The sequence below is a fragment of the Aedes aegypti genome, chromosome 2, assembly GCF_002204515.2.
Source record: "Aedes aegypti strain LVP_AGWG chromosome 2, AaegL5.0 Primary Assembly, whole genome shotgun sequence".
Taxonomy (NCBI): domain Eukaryota; kingdom Metazoa; phylum Arthropoda; class Insecta; order Diptera; family Culicidae; genus Aedes; species Aedes aegypti.
The window spans coordinates 118,826,981-118,841,985 of NC_035108.1; the positions used below are offsets into that span (position 1 = coordinate 118,826,981).

At 36.1% G+C, this 15,005-nt stretch overlaps 1 protein-coding gene across 1 annotated transcript; it reads left to right on the plus strand.

The window, feature by feature from the left end:
• The first annotated feature begins 6,467 nt into the window (after positions 1 to 6,467).
• Positions 6,468 to 8,254, plus strand: LOC110675966 (ADP,ATP carrier protein 1-like). The gene is made up of 4 exons (XM_021842117.1): positions 6,468 to 6,722; positions 7,669 to 7,760; positions 7,832 to 8,009; positions 8,076 to 8,254. Exons 1-4 carry the CDS (start codon positions 6,617 to 6,619, stop codon positions 8,171 to 8,173), a joined length of 474 nt encoding a protein of 157 aa, XP_021697809.1. The 5' UTR covers positions 6,468 to 6,616; the 3' UTR covers positions 8,174 to 8,254.
• The last annotated feature ends 6,751 nt before the right edge of the window (positions 8,255 to 15,005 follow it).

A 15,005-nucleotide genomic window follows, 5' to 3' on the forward strand; every position in this document is an offset into this window, starting at 1 on the left:
CATTCCTCGGAATGATACATTAACGCAAGTATACTGTGAAAAAATGAAGCAATTTGGTGCAGTCGTCTTTGAGTAATGAGCATTTATGTTTCTGGTACCACGCTGGATCTTGAAAACTCTAAAAAAACATCATATCATAATTTTCAGATTTCTCCAAGAATACTGAACCGATTTGTATGATTTTTTCAGCGTAGCTCCTTATTACCTGGTGTTATATAGTATAAGTTTTATTTTTCTGTAAAATTGACGTAAAACAAAATGGCCGCCAAAGACATTTTATATGGATAATGTCGGTCCCCCAAGGAACATCGGAATATTTTCAAAACTAGATCACCAATGATTAATATCGACACGGATTCTATAACAAGGAGAGTTTTTTTGAGATCTTGTGACAAAATGGTGCAAAAATATTTAGAAACAAATAAGTAAACGCAATTTGAATATTTTTTAGCGGTAAAAAATGAAGCTGTCGGTAAAGGGGTTACACATAACTTTTTCTAAGGAGTGTTTCCACGTGAAATTTGGTCTTCTTTTTTTCTCCTTTTGAAGTTTAGTCTATGTGCCAATCTAATGGGGTGATTTTTTTTTCTTTTCTAAGGCTAGGCAAAATTTTGAAAGAATCATATCTCATAAGGGTATTAGTTTCAAGATAGACATTCTTGAAAGTATCACAGAAAATTACAGAATTCATAATTTGAAGATTTTTGAGAGAAGTCCTTGCATTTATCAATACTAATCCGTTGAACTTTTCTTTTTTTAATATACGTTACATTTTTATAATTTCATATTTGTCATAAAATCATGTCTTACTAACAAATTTGTTATGCGGCTAAATTCTTACCACTGTTTTGTTTTCAAACTTCAATAGCCGTTATAACTTTTTCACACTTACATTTAAAATGGTCCGGTTCAAAAACATAATTACGAAATACGTTTCTATTTCCAAATCTTCTAAACTGTTTAGAAGGCAAAATTGTACTTCTAATAAACTTGAAGCAAAACTGTTACTTTTCTGCCAAGTTCGTCGAACACAAATTTACTAAAAAATTGGCTGGATTCTAACAAAATTCCATGGAATATACAGTCGACTCTCTATTACTCGATATTCAAGGGACCATCGACTTATAGAACTTTCGAGTTCTAGAACATATCCACACAAACAATTCTAAACTGAAGAGATCAATTTTTTTGTATTTCCAAAATTTTTATGGTCATTTTTGTAAGAAAGCAATATATTTTGGTGATATTATTTTGAAAAATTAAATATGAAAACTTTTTTCAAAATGCTCGAGAAATCATTTATTTTTTTTTTTACTAAAAATCAATATTTTTATTTTCATGCTTTTTTTTAACTTTTACTACAAATTGCAAGTGTTTGTTCACTTCCAAACTAGAAGTGGTTTATTTTTCCATGTTTAAAAAGAACTTTGAGATAGATATCGAGTTATGGAGGTAAATTTGCCTCACACGTGACATCGACTAGTGGAGACATCGAGTTATAGAAATATCGACTTATGGAGAGCATGATGTATGGGAATCAGAAGGGATTGAAAAATCCATCAAGTTATAGAATATATCAAGTTACAGAACATTGAGTTGTGGAGAGTCGACTGTAATCAAAAAACTTTAAGTGCAAATCTACTGAAATCTTGCGTTAGAATTTCGGGAAAAAATCTCCGTAAATAGGGCGTTGTTGCTATACAATATTGAACCGAGTACTTAGAATATAGTAAGCAAGTTTTTCACTAAATATTGGCAATGATTGTAACACGACAGTCTGTAGGATTTCACAAAATTATAGACAGGGCTCTCACAGAAGTGTTTTATCGGCAATTTTCTGTAAGGTACCGTGGGGCAAGTGGTTAATGAAATTCGTATAGTTGAGATTCTTCAAATTCTAAAGATATTAAATTGAAATAAATGAGTCCGTGTCTATTTTTTAGCTGGACCCCCACCAAATATAAGCAGTATTCTGAAATTTATTTGTGTGTAAAATTAAAGAAAAAATACATACAAAGTTTTTAAAAAATGTCTCCCTACTTTTCACTTGCCCCACTTGTGAGTGGCTTTGTCGTTTTGAACAGTAAATTGAAAAACTAACAGTTATATGTACAATTTCTATAACCTTAAACATTTGTTAAGGCGTCCCAGTGAACAAGAACATAAGTAACATGTAAACAAAGATTTTTTTTCGTGTCACTTCAATTTTCTTCTGATCAGTTATGTATGTAATGCAATTGCTGTCTAAATATGTAAGAACTAACAATTTCAATGTTAGTGACCAGTGACCAGTGATTGTCCGCTTCGCCGTTTTAGGCGAAAAGACCTGTCGAAAAGAGTTTCCTTGCGTGGAAGTTATTTCACAAATATTTGAATAGGAAATTTTTTAGGATCTCTTAAATAAACTGGACCAGGGAATCCTTGTTGAGTTCCATAAGCAATATCTCTTGGAATTTATTAGTTTTGCAGTTCTAACAATTTTTATCTCGATTGATTAAAGAATCCATTGAATCAAGTATAATTCAATGGATTGTTTAAAATTTAATTTAATATAATACTCGAGAAAATGCTACAGAAATTATTCCGGTATTTCATCCAATTTCTTTTTTTTTATTTGTTCTGACGTACTGTTTCAACTGGGACAAAGCAACTTCTCAGGTCAGTGTTTTCATGAACACTTATCGACTTGTGCTTCTAATCACATATTTTTTAAAGTCACAAAGGATACAGTATGACCAATAATATAAACGAAAACCATTGTTTCATATTTTATAATTGTTATTGGCATAACATCACTACTACATTATTAGGGCATTTCAAAAAATGTAATTACTTGTGGACTCAACTCATATTTTTCGAGATTGTTTCAAATGTTTGTGACTACCAGGGATGCCAAGTCATTTTTTCAAAAATCTGGAAGATTTTGAAAATTTGTCTGGAAAAGTCTGGATCTCCTATGTGGTATGTGGAGAACCTTACAAATTATTTACAAAACCTTACAAATTCATTACAGTTTTTATCTGGATCTTCCAGATTTTCTTAAAATGGGACTTCAAAAATCTGGAATATTACAGACAAATCTGGAAGGTTGGCAACGCTGGTGACAACTTTTCGACTCACTTCATAGTTGTAACATTTTAAAAATACCCACCCATCCCCCTCGCGCCATGAAATTTGTGAACGGACATCTATCAAAAAGACATAAGACATGTAGGATTGTCCTTGAAATTCAGAAAAGTTTCCAACACGAAAGGATCTCAAACTGGACCGGGATTAGTTGAGATTAGAGTGCCATATATTTTTTAAAGGTTTATTCATTTTTTTTTGTGGCAGGGAAAAGCACATTGGATGTGATCTTCTTTTAAGCATCTTCCTTCAACAGGCAACTCGCTCTCTCTCACGTTCAATTTGAAAACAGCGCGCACAGTAAAAGACAAACGTTTTATAGAATGCATTGGCTCATCCTGTAACCCTCAGCGTGGTTTGGATGAATACCGTTTACGCAACTAATTTTGCGCAGTGCCAAACATTGCGCGTTTGGCTGAAATAGTAAATATCATCTTGCAAAATTTACTTCGTTTGAATTTCTTAAGTTATTTAAGACCCTTATTAGTTCTACTATTGAAATAGGAACACCGTACACCGTAATTGAGAGAAAAGCGAACGGGATATTTATTGCAGATAGGGGAACTTACGTATTTTCGACAAGTTAGTTTCCTTTGTCATGGGATATATTTGTCACCCAATTCGACTGAAGTTTAACAGTAAGATTCACGTATTATATTAAACATATCTCGAGACCGATGGGCCATAATCACCCCCACTCCTACCTGACAAATTGAATGAAAATGTCAAAATTATAAGAAGTCACCCTATGTGTATGTATACCAAAATTATCCATACACAAAAATATTTCGCGGAATATTCAGAAAAATGTCGTTTCGTTTCGAAATATTTCATGAGTATTTGAATTTCGTATTGGTTTTCACGGAATACTCCAGTTATTCGTTTCGTTTTGCTAAGAACAGTGAACAGTGTTGTATATTCCGCATATCGTTTCGTTTCGTATTGCCTTGGCGAATACTCATATCGGTTGTGCTACTTTTCTCCGAATGTCGGTTCCCCGAATGTCGTTTCCCCGAACGCCAGTTCCCCGAATGTCAGTTTCCCGAAAATCCCGTTTCCCCGAATAGCCCACTTCTCCGAAAAGTTGTTGGCACTCATATTTGTCATAACTTTATACATTTCAGAGGGTGAACGTACTGGTCATTCTTATGCACCCTTTTTTATTTGATTGGCGGTTCCTACTAGGCAACATGCGTCTAGCCGAAAACGACTAAATACCTCCTTCTTTTGATTGCTTATCGTTGTTTCTAATTCACTATCCTACCACTGAAAAGTATTATAGCACCTATTTGAACTGCTACACTTTTCGGGGAAACGGGTCATTCGGGGAAATGGCATTTGGGGAAACGGGTCATTCGGGGAACTGGCGATCGGGGAACCGACATTCGGGGAAACGACAATCGGGGAAAAGTAGCACAATCACTCATATCGCATACCCTTAATGGGAATACGCTTAACAACGCGTAGGGCGGAGATCGCAGCAGTCTGTGAGCGCGAGTGGACGTGAAAAAAAATTCGGCTTTCATTTTTTTGTGTGGTAAAAGTTTCGGTTTCTTGGCAGTGAAATAATGCTACCTGAGCCTAACGTTTTTTTTGTTTCTAATGTTCAATTTCCGAAAAGTTAAAAAAAACTTGGTTTGTAGATCTTACGTGACCGATTTTCAGTTTTTTTTGTTATCTTCTCTTATTTTCCTACGATGACCCTTGAGGGATCGGTTCCGCTTTTAAATCATTAATAATCAGATACCCACAATCGCAAACATAACATTTTAAACGGAAAGTACTATGCGGAATCTTATTTTTATAGAATTCATATCGGATATCGGATCATAAACAACAAAAATTACTTGATCTTGTTTTTTTTATGACAATTGTGACACACATATAGAGAAAGCAGGCTATTACGAAAAATTATAGAAACAAATAAAAGTTATCGTGGTCGGAAGCTTTCTATTGACATTTTTCTTTCCGACATTCGTTTGATCACTTCTATTGTGAAGGTTAGATGGAATCGCTGCCGAATATCAGCGAAAACGTGTCGACTATCACGATTGCTTACATCACTGTGGGTATTTGTTAATGAAGAGGATCGTTGGGTCACTGGATTCACTTTGATAAAGCAGCGTCCATTTATTAAGTAACCCTAAAATTTACAATTTTAGACTCCTTTCTCCCCCGTTCGTAACGCTTTTTGTATGAAAATTTTTTTTTTGTATGACCCATAACGCTTGAGCCTTACCTCCCTTTCCTCCAACTAGAGCGTTACGTAATTTGTGGACGGCGCCTAAGCGATTAGACTATGATAAACAATCATTTGTGAGATATAAATATGCCTCTAAGTATAATAATTTAATTAGGTTTGCACAATTCCAAGTAGAAGAAAATAATGTCGACACTTGATATGACGAACCATTCAAAGTTTGTTGAGTTTGTAATATTTCGACCGCTGTCAGGACGAAGGAATATGTTATCATATTTTACTCATACGAATAAAAAACTAACTCGATTGGCTGGACCATCGTAGATCACTCTTATGCAGAAACTTACAATGACGAACCATTCAGAGTTTGTTGAATAAAGTAAACCTTTCGTAAGTCTACACTTACGGTATCGTAAAGTAAAGCGAAAAAGGTGTTTTTTTTATATGTAACAAAAAAACATATAAATAAGAGTTAATGCCAACATTCACAGTGACGAACCATTCACAGTTTAAAAAAAAATATATATTTACGACCCACCGTTGTAACGCTAAAATATATAATCAGACATGTTTAACAGATTTGAAATAAAATATGCAATGAAATCATCACTTGATCCGTTATCCTTAGATAGAGAGACTTAGCAGCTATGTATAATCCACTTTCAGCTGATGATTATAAACAAAACATATGATTGTTTGGGTAGCAGGTACGATAATACTCTATGCCCAAAAAGTCAAGGAAATGTCCATAACGAAAGGATCCAGAACCGACCGGAAATCGAACCCAGACACCTTCAGCATGGCTTTACGTGGTAGATGCGGACGTTACCTTAAGGGTGAGGAAGGCTCGATATCTAATGTGTAAATTTTTTAATAAATTATTTTTTGTATTCAAAAAGACAATAGTTTGGTTTATCACAGTCCAGAACAACATACGCCACTTTTCGAATCATTACCGCAGTTCGACGCCGCCACTTGATTTTCGACTACAGTTTGGATCGCGTTTTTCTTTGTGACGTCCAAGGCCACCATTCGCCGACGATGACACACTCGCGAAAAGTGTATTTTACGTACTTCTCCCAGGGAAATTACACAAACATCAATCCTGTTAGCCATAGCATTTGCCAGACTGCATTTGTATCAGTTTTGCTTCCGCGAAGGCCCGTCATTCGACAACAGCTGTGGATCGCATCGCTGTCTGCTGTCTGCTGTGATCGCTGTGATCGTCGTCACTACTGGCCGAGGAAATCTCCGGGAGTCGCGTTTTCCACCCACCGTTCGGCAGGCAGTATGGCCCAGATCAGACTGTTCGGAGTTGTCGGTTATGTGTACGCACTGCTCAACATTCTCATCGCCATCAGTGTCGCGATTCGATGTCTCGGCTCGTTCGGAAGTGGTGAGTTTTGTGATCAAGGATTCTTCCTCTATATTAGTAGCACAGTGGCGGTGAATGGTTTCGGCGAAGTGAATTAGAATTAAAAAGTTGACGTTCAATTTGTTCGATGTTTGTGCTATTTCTGTGATAAATATAATTTCGATTAGCACACGCTATCTTAATCGCCCGATTGATATGAAAAGAACCATTCGGAATCACGACACAGTGGTTTGAATTGAAAATCAGGATCAATAGCTTTTATGAAGTCAAATAGTGAAAATATTGTCATCTCAGGGAATGAATCCTGAGAAAATGGAGAGTATCATAATGCATAATAAAATCCATTTAAACAAGTTCTAAACCTGGAGGACACTATTGCTATCAGATGTTCGGATATTTTTATCATGCCAGTAAAATAAAACACCCACCCCCAATGGTAAATTAGCGAGAGAAATGAGTTTTATCAACGCTCTCTCTTTTTGGGACTCTCTGTTCTTGTTTATCAAGCTTGTAACAACTTGCGAAACATCACCGATCATAGACCAACACAGACGAGATGTTTTTCTTCGCTTGCCTTTTATGCTTCAAACTCAAATAAGAACGAATGCCTGAAATGAATGTCATCAGGCTTAGAAGTATCAATGATGCAGTGATAGAGTTTCTATGAGGTGGATGTATTGCTATTAGACGCGTCTGCATTTGTACTGTTATTATAACGCATATATGAATTTCTTATGCGAATTTGGGGCTTATGATTACTTGGTAATATCGGTGTAGTACTCGATAATGTCTAATTGTCAAAAGTTGTCTATTAAATATGCAATTAATTAACCGAACATAGTATGGCAATATTTTCCCTTCTTGGTACCAAAAAAGCTGATGATCGTATTTCCGGTGTTCTAAACCACTGTGCAGTATGCAGCGATTTGAACTTTCTCCACTGGCTCACGAGTGTGTCTATTTGCAGAATATGAGAATAACACGGTGCTGGCGCTTAAGTCGATATTTGCGCTGTTTTGTTTCGCGTTTGCGATTATGTTGGTGATCGGAATCAAGAGGGTAACGAACCAATATACCTCAATCTCGTTAATGTTTGGATTTGGTAAACTGTATATTTTTGTGTGTTTCAGGAAAAACTCGAATACATTATCGTGTACAGGATCTTCGTGTTGTTTCGAAGCACTTGCGGAATGGTTTATATGATCATCAATCAGCTGATTGTTATTGTGGATAACGCCAACACGTCTAGCTCTTTTGCAGTGTTTTTTAGCGTGCTGCTGTTGATCGTTGCAGTGACATTGTTTATAGGTTTGTAAAAAAAGTGCGGTTTTCTAATGAATGAAAGTGAAATACAATTGTATCATTGCTTTTTAGGATTCGTTACAATTGAGCTGTGGGTTATAGCTGGGATCAAGAGTTTCGTTGAACTGCCTGTGGAAATCGTGAAACTTCCTGCTGTGACTCCAGTATAAGCATCATTAATATAATAATTCTTTGAGTTGTTTGTAGAATTCCTATTAGTAAATTAAAACTCTCTCTGTCTCTTCAACTTATCACGTCAGGTTGGTAAATTCCCAGATGGTTGGAAGAAGTCGTATGTCTTCCCGGTTTTAAAAAAAGGAAACAAACGTGATGTCAGCAACTATCGTGGTATTGCAGCTCTGTGTGTCGCACAGTGCTTCGTCCCTTGGACAAAAGTCAAAAAATCAACTTTCATATTCGAAAGAATCAAGTAGGCCATGATGTTGACATATGTTTTGAGCGTGTAATACAGATACTAGAAAGTTCGTGCGCTTATCAAAACAAACCAAAACACCACGTGTTGACAAGTTGTGTCATCGTTATATATAATTCATTGTTTTTGTGTTAATCAAACCCCTTTTTAATTCGCTTTATTCCCATACTAATCACATTTTCAAAGTGAAAGCCGTTAAGGATCGTATTGAAATTAGTAAGTAGGAATCATTCCGTTTAATTTTCTGTGATATATTTTAAAAATTGTAGAAAAAGATGCTTCTGAACAATAAGCTCTTTAATACAGAAGAAAATTAAAACTCCTATCTTCTTCTAGCCCATACAAAAAAGTACCTCAAAGTACCTTTCTGAAATCCATTTTAAAATAAAATTTGAAGTATTTTTGCCGATTATATGTCATTTTATGATTTTTAGGTTATGCTGCCACAATCATCAATAAAGATTGTTTCAAGCAATGGTATTCAGCCAATCCACGTATTCGAAAAAATCATGTTGTGGATTTCATGTACGGTTGTTATAGTACTGATTCTTTCTCGCAGATATTTGAAAACAATCTAAATACGTTTAGCAAATTTTATTGTTGCAAAATACACCAAAAATGGGCTAAATATAGAAGATCAAACGATATTTTTGTGAAGCAAAACTCCGAATGATTAGCAAAGCCAGTTTTGCTTCCGCACAAACAGAAAATTGACGATGCAGAGTTTTCCAATTCGGCTGTAAAGACTGGCATGGGAAGGCCTTTCATACCGTTCAATGAATGTTCATGAAAAACCTATATATATATTAGACTGGCCCAGCTCAGTATGGGAAAAAAAACATAAAGTTGTACAATTCCACGGGGCACCCCCCAGGATTATTTCTTAGGGTTAAAAGAAGACTTCCAGAAAATTTCAGCTCATTTGGTCGTTCCATGAGCTGGCGCAATTGAATTGAAGTTAATATGGGATTTTCAGCTCAAACATTTGAGAAACAGCACATCATCTCCTGTTTGGATCAGGAACATTATCGATCGCGTGCAATTGAACCCAGAATGTCAAAAACACTTCATGATACCATAGCGAACAATATTGTAGAAGGTTGTGTCATGATTAAAATCGAGAAAGTTGGTGTTTTAACTATCTGAAGTAGATTTGCAATACTGCTTAACATTTCTTCAACTTAGCTGGGTGGTAGCCACTAAGCGCATCATAGCCACCTATGACGTTGGGTGAGCTGCGGTACACGGGACACGCCTATATGTGATTGTACGGAAGTGCTGATCTAAGCCTAATTTTCAACAACTGAAAGATTAATGAAAATGATCTTAAATCCAGATACAACCTTCTGCAACTATGTTCATTTGGGTATCAACTAATGAATTTGTCATTCTGGGCACAATTGAACGCGATTAACTAGTATACGGAACGAAACAGCGACGTAGGGTCAATTTTCAATATATTTGAAACGAATATTCCTTACAAACTTCAAATTGAATGCTCCAGCTGGGGGAGCAACCAAATGAATTGAAATTTTGAGAGAGCTTTTTTCTTATCTTAAGGCACATATCTAAGGGGATGCCCCGTTGAATTTTACAACTTTTTTGTTTAAGGGCCAGTCTAATATACATCTTATCAACGATAATGAACCTGAAAAGCTCGCGTTTGTAGCCTATGTATCAAATTGTTTCTAATAATCATCAAACAGAAACCCACGACATTTCAACTTTCTTTGTAGAAAAGAAGATAATGAGTCGATTGATATGTTTCTGGATGATAGCTGGTAAATGAATTGTATTGCTAATAAAAATAAATTTTATATAACCTTTTTTATTGGGTTTGATTTAAGTCGTTGGAATAATCCGTGCTTTAATATGTTTATAAAAATTTGGTTATTGAGACACTTTTACATTTACGCATACCACATACATCGTTTATGCGTTCGAAGCACTGTGTGTCGTTTCGAAATTGTTCGAGAAAGTGGTTTACGACTTTTTACTCTACAATTTTCATAATTTTATTTCGAAACGCTCGACGAACACCAACTTGCTTACCTACACGACTTTCATCGCATAAGCACTTCAAGAAGCCATACGGATATATACGGATATTTCGGCGGCCTTCGATGAAATCAATCACCAGATAACCATCGCCAAATTTGAACGTCTTGGATTTGTTGGTTCTTTTCTTTGCTGGTTGAAATCTTATATCAGCGGCCGTGAAACGGCTATTAAAGTCGGTGATTCCATTTCACCCTACTTCCATGTAACTTCAGGGGTGCCATGTAACTTCAGGGGTGCCACGTAGCCACTTAGGGTCACTGATATTTTTAGTGTACTTAAACGATGTACACGCTCAGGTCGATGAAGCTTTCTTTCACCGATGATTTCAAATTGTTCTACGTTGTGAATGATGTCTGCGATGCTCACTTCCTGCAGTCCTAACTTGATGTGTTCACTGTTTGGTATGAAAAGAATCGCATGGATCTCAACGCCGCTAAATGCTCTGTGATATCGTTCTCTCGGAAAAGCTCAACATTATTATTTAACTATAAAGTTGGTACTACTGTTCTCAAAAGAGAATATGTACAGTATGGCCCATGAAAAAAAGCGAAAATCGTCATATCATGTTTTATGGTAGTTTTTACATAGAAAATGTGAATGAAACATAAATATTATCCATTACTTGTATTGTTTAATCTATTTAGATTCAGTTTTTTGCTTTAGACATGATTATTATCTGTTACTTTCACCTTACCAGAGAGGAATTAGAAGCATACCTTCAAATTTTATCATGCTGACGTCGAATTCAATATATATGTGATGAAAGCTTTCAAAACATCAACGATGGTGTGAGATTCTTCACATGCCTTGTATACAGCATACGCCCATATCAAATGATAGAATTGGTTCATATCTGGGTAATTGGAGACTTAAACATATTTTCAAAAAACAGCTTATTTTGGAGAGCTTTGATTGAACATTTATATGAGTGTGATAAGCGGCTCCGTTTTGCTCAAAACCTATGAACTAGTATTGATATAAGTTGTCTCTAACCTATGGAACAAATTTCATCCTCAGAAATCTGTTATAGGCCTCCGCATTTATTTTTTATTCAACTTTAACAAAAAAAAGGCATATCAAACCTATAAGAGGCAAATGCCCTCAAAACTATGATCCTGGCAATATATTTCATTGTGATAATGAAAAACACGTTCTCTAAGAACTCCTCCATCCTCTGATACCAAATAAACCAAAATTTTCAACAAAAAAGTGTGATTTTCGAAGGTGGAAAGTTTATCACCAGAGTATACGACAATCAGACGCTGTTTCTTGCTTTGGGCGGACAAAACCTTTGAGCTTGTTTGCTTTATTACATTATTTAGGACAGTAAGAAAACTATGACAAAAATTGTCCTGGATAGCGAAGTTATGTCAGAATATACTACAATAATCAGAAATTACACTAACCAGCAAAAACAATGAAAATAACGCTTGTGGATGCTATATTCACGTTCAAACAATTTTCGCATTTTTTTATGGGCCATACTGTTGTTAAGGATTAAGGTGTGTCAATGGACTCAAGTTTAACTTTCAAGGAGCATGTCGCCTTCGTTACCTCCAAAGCCTCGAAAATACTTGGTTTAAATTTCCGTGTAGCAAAACATTTTAAAAAACATTCAATGTTTAAAATCTTTATACTGTTCATTAGTGAGGTCAGTTTTAGAATGTTCGTCAGTTGTTTGGACTCCTTATTATCAGAATAGTATCATGCGTATCGAATCAATTCAACACAAGTTTGTACGGTTTAGCTTGCGTCATCTGCCATGGAACAATCCACTGAATACAAAACACAAATTGATTGTCCCCATTTGTTGTCGCTTCTTAATCTCAATATACCTTACTGCCCTCTTCGCTCCAGTGCATTTCTTTATGGGCTCCAACTAATTATGGGCACCACGAACCTTTCACCAGCATGTGTCGTTCTTTTAATAGTTGTTTTCATGATTTTAATTTTCATCTCTCTAGCCGCATTCTTCGTAATAGATTCAGTAGTATTCTCTCCAGTAAAATATTGCATCAGATAAATTTTGTAGCCGTACATTAGTTTACTATAGAAATAAGAATTATTTATATTACCACTATTAAGCAAAGAAAGCTCTCAGTAGTATTAAGCAAACATTGCATCATTTGGAGTGCAACTTTCTGTTGGTACTGAAAGATGAGGAGGTTTTGCGCCCATTTGAGAAAGAGTTATCTCAGCTCAACTCAATGTTTTCAAGAAGTCATAACAGTCTAAAACAGTATTTCACAAAATTTTTGATAATTCATGAAGCTAAAACAATTGTAGGATGTGAATTGGAATAACAATGAGTAATTTAAAATGGGAAATTCATCATTGATATGCTTTTAAATCTATAGAATAATCAGATTTAGAAAACAATGCATTGATTTGCATCATATAGTATGATTTCTTAAACACAACCCTATTATCTCAATGAAAATCAAAGGATGCACATTCTTTCACTGTTGAATTCTTCCAGGGCTCCGACGTGTTTGTGCGAAGAAAAAATTAAGAAAGTCTTCGGGGTAGTGGGGAAAACGTGAGTAAACTAGACTGACATTTTCAACACGGAACTTGCATAGTGTTTTTCAACAGCCTACTTGATGGCAAGACGAAGTTTGCCGGGACCACTAGTTTTTGATAAAAATCATTTGTTTGAATGTTTTATTTATTCTCTAGGAGAATGTATGAAACGTGTACGAAAAGTTTTGATTCTGGTTTTTGTTTTGATAGGTCCCACTTACCCCAGGTACAAATATATTTTGGGGTAAGATAGACCATCGAAAATTTCATATGAATGAAAACAATGAAATGAAATGAAAACAAAATACTGGTTTATCGTTAGCAGCTTGTAATAATACTTAAAATTATAGCATACTGATAGAAATTCGATTTAAAACACATTTATTTTTTGCGAGTCAATGCAAGACGTGAAACGTGGCACAATTTTTCATGCAAGTTGAAAATGGCGCTGAACTGACAACTGTTACATAAACCACAAGGTAATAACAATAACAATATGTTTAGTACTAAATACATTCCTTGTCATTGTCATTCACGAAAACGCGACGTGAGACAAGACATAACACTTGTCATTGTATCTTCAACTTTCTAGAAGAATACCCCCATGAAAAACTTTTACTAGTTGAGCTATGACGAAACGCCCCACTTACCCCGGATTCTCACTTGCCCCGGGGTACCTTAATTGAAAACATTTGTTAAATATATCAACTAAAAATGATAAGCTACTTTTTGGAAGTTTCTTGATGAGGATGAAGAAAATTTCATCATCGCTAGGAGCTTTCATATTTTTGAATTTTTTAATAATAGTTCTCACTTCTTCTGAATCAGTCTCCCAGGCATTTTCGAAAACGTTCCCTTGATTGAGAATATTTTCGAAGTCCTGAGTAACTTGATTTTCAATTGGACTTGTAAGGCCTAAATAAAAATTGTACGCGCTTTCAAACTGCAAAGCAAGTTTTTGAGCTTTTTCGCAATTGATTAGTAATAATTGGTTTTCCTCTTTCAATGCTGGTATTGGCTTCTGAGGTTTTTTCAAAATTTTAGATAATTTCCAAAAGGGCTTAGAGCCAGGGTCCAATTCAGAAATCTTATTTTCAAAATTTTTGTTTCTTAATTATGCAAAACGTTTCTTGATTTCTTTCTGCAAATCCTGCCATATAATTTTCATAACAGCATCGTGAGTGCGTTGAAATTGCCTTCTCCTCACGTTTTTAAGGCGGATCAAGAGTTTAAGATCATCGTCTATAGCTCTACACGTTCAATACTGTCGTATGCCGATCGATGAAATCGATGAACAAATGGTGCGTAGCGACCTGGTACTTACGGCATTTCTGGAGGATTTGCCACACGGAAAAGATCTGATCCGATGTCGAGCGGCCGTCGATGAAACCTGCTTGATGAACTCGTTTGCTATATGTCATAGACGACGGAAGAGAATCTGGGAAAGCACTTTGAAGACGGCGTTTAGGATAGCGATTGCACGACGATTTTTACACTCCAGTTTGTCGCCCTTTTTGTAGATAGGGCATATAACCCCTTGCTTACACTCCTCCGGTAGCTGTTCCGTTTACCAGATTTTGACTATCAGCCGATGGAGACAAGCGGCCAACCTGTCCGGGCCCATCTTGATGAGTTCAGCTCCGATACCATCCTTGCCAGCGGCCTTGTTGTTCTTGAGCTGTTGAATGGTATCCTTATCTTCCCCCATCGTAGTGCTGCTTCCACCTTTCAATCACCTCGCGTCCGTCCGTCAGGATGCTCTCATCATTACCCCGGCACATTTCAGCTCGCGGCACGAAGCTTTTGCGGGATGTGTTGAGCTTCTGATAGAACTTCCGCGTTTCTTGAGAACGGTACAGCAACTCCACATCTTCCAGGCGGCGCTTTTTGTCCCGGAATAGGCGGGTTTGCTGTTTACGCTTCAGTCTGTATCGTTCCACGTTTTGTCGTTGCAGTATACTCCTCTAAAACCTCCTGACACTCTT

Coding starts and splice junctions, on each gene's coding strand:
- LOC110675966 (XM_021842117.1), top strand. CDS start 6,617: ATGGCCCAGATCAGACTGTTCGGAGTTGTCGGTTATGTGTACGCACTG. Junction 6,723..7,668: donor TCTCGGCTCGTTCGGAAGTG/GTGAGTTTTGTG, acceptor GTCTATTTGCAG/AATATGAGAATAACACGGTG. Junction 8,010..8,075: donor TGCAGTGACATTGTTTATAG/GTTTGTAAAAAA, acceptor ATTGCTTTTTAG/GATTCGTTACAATTGAGCTG.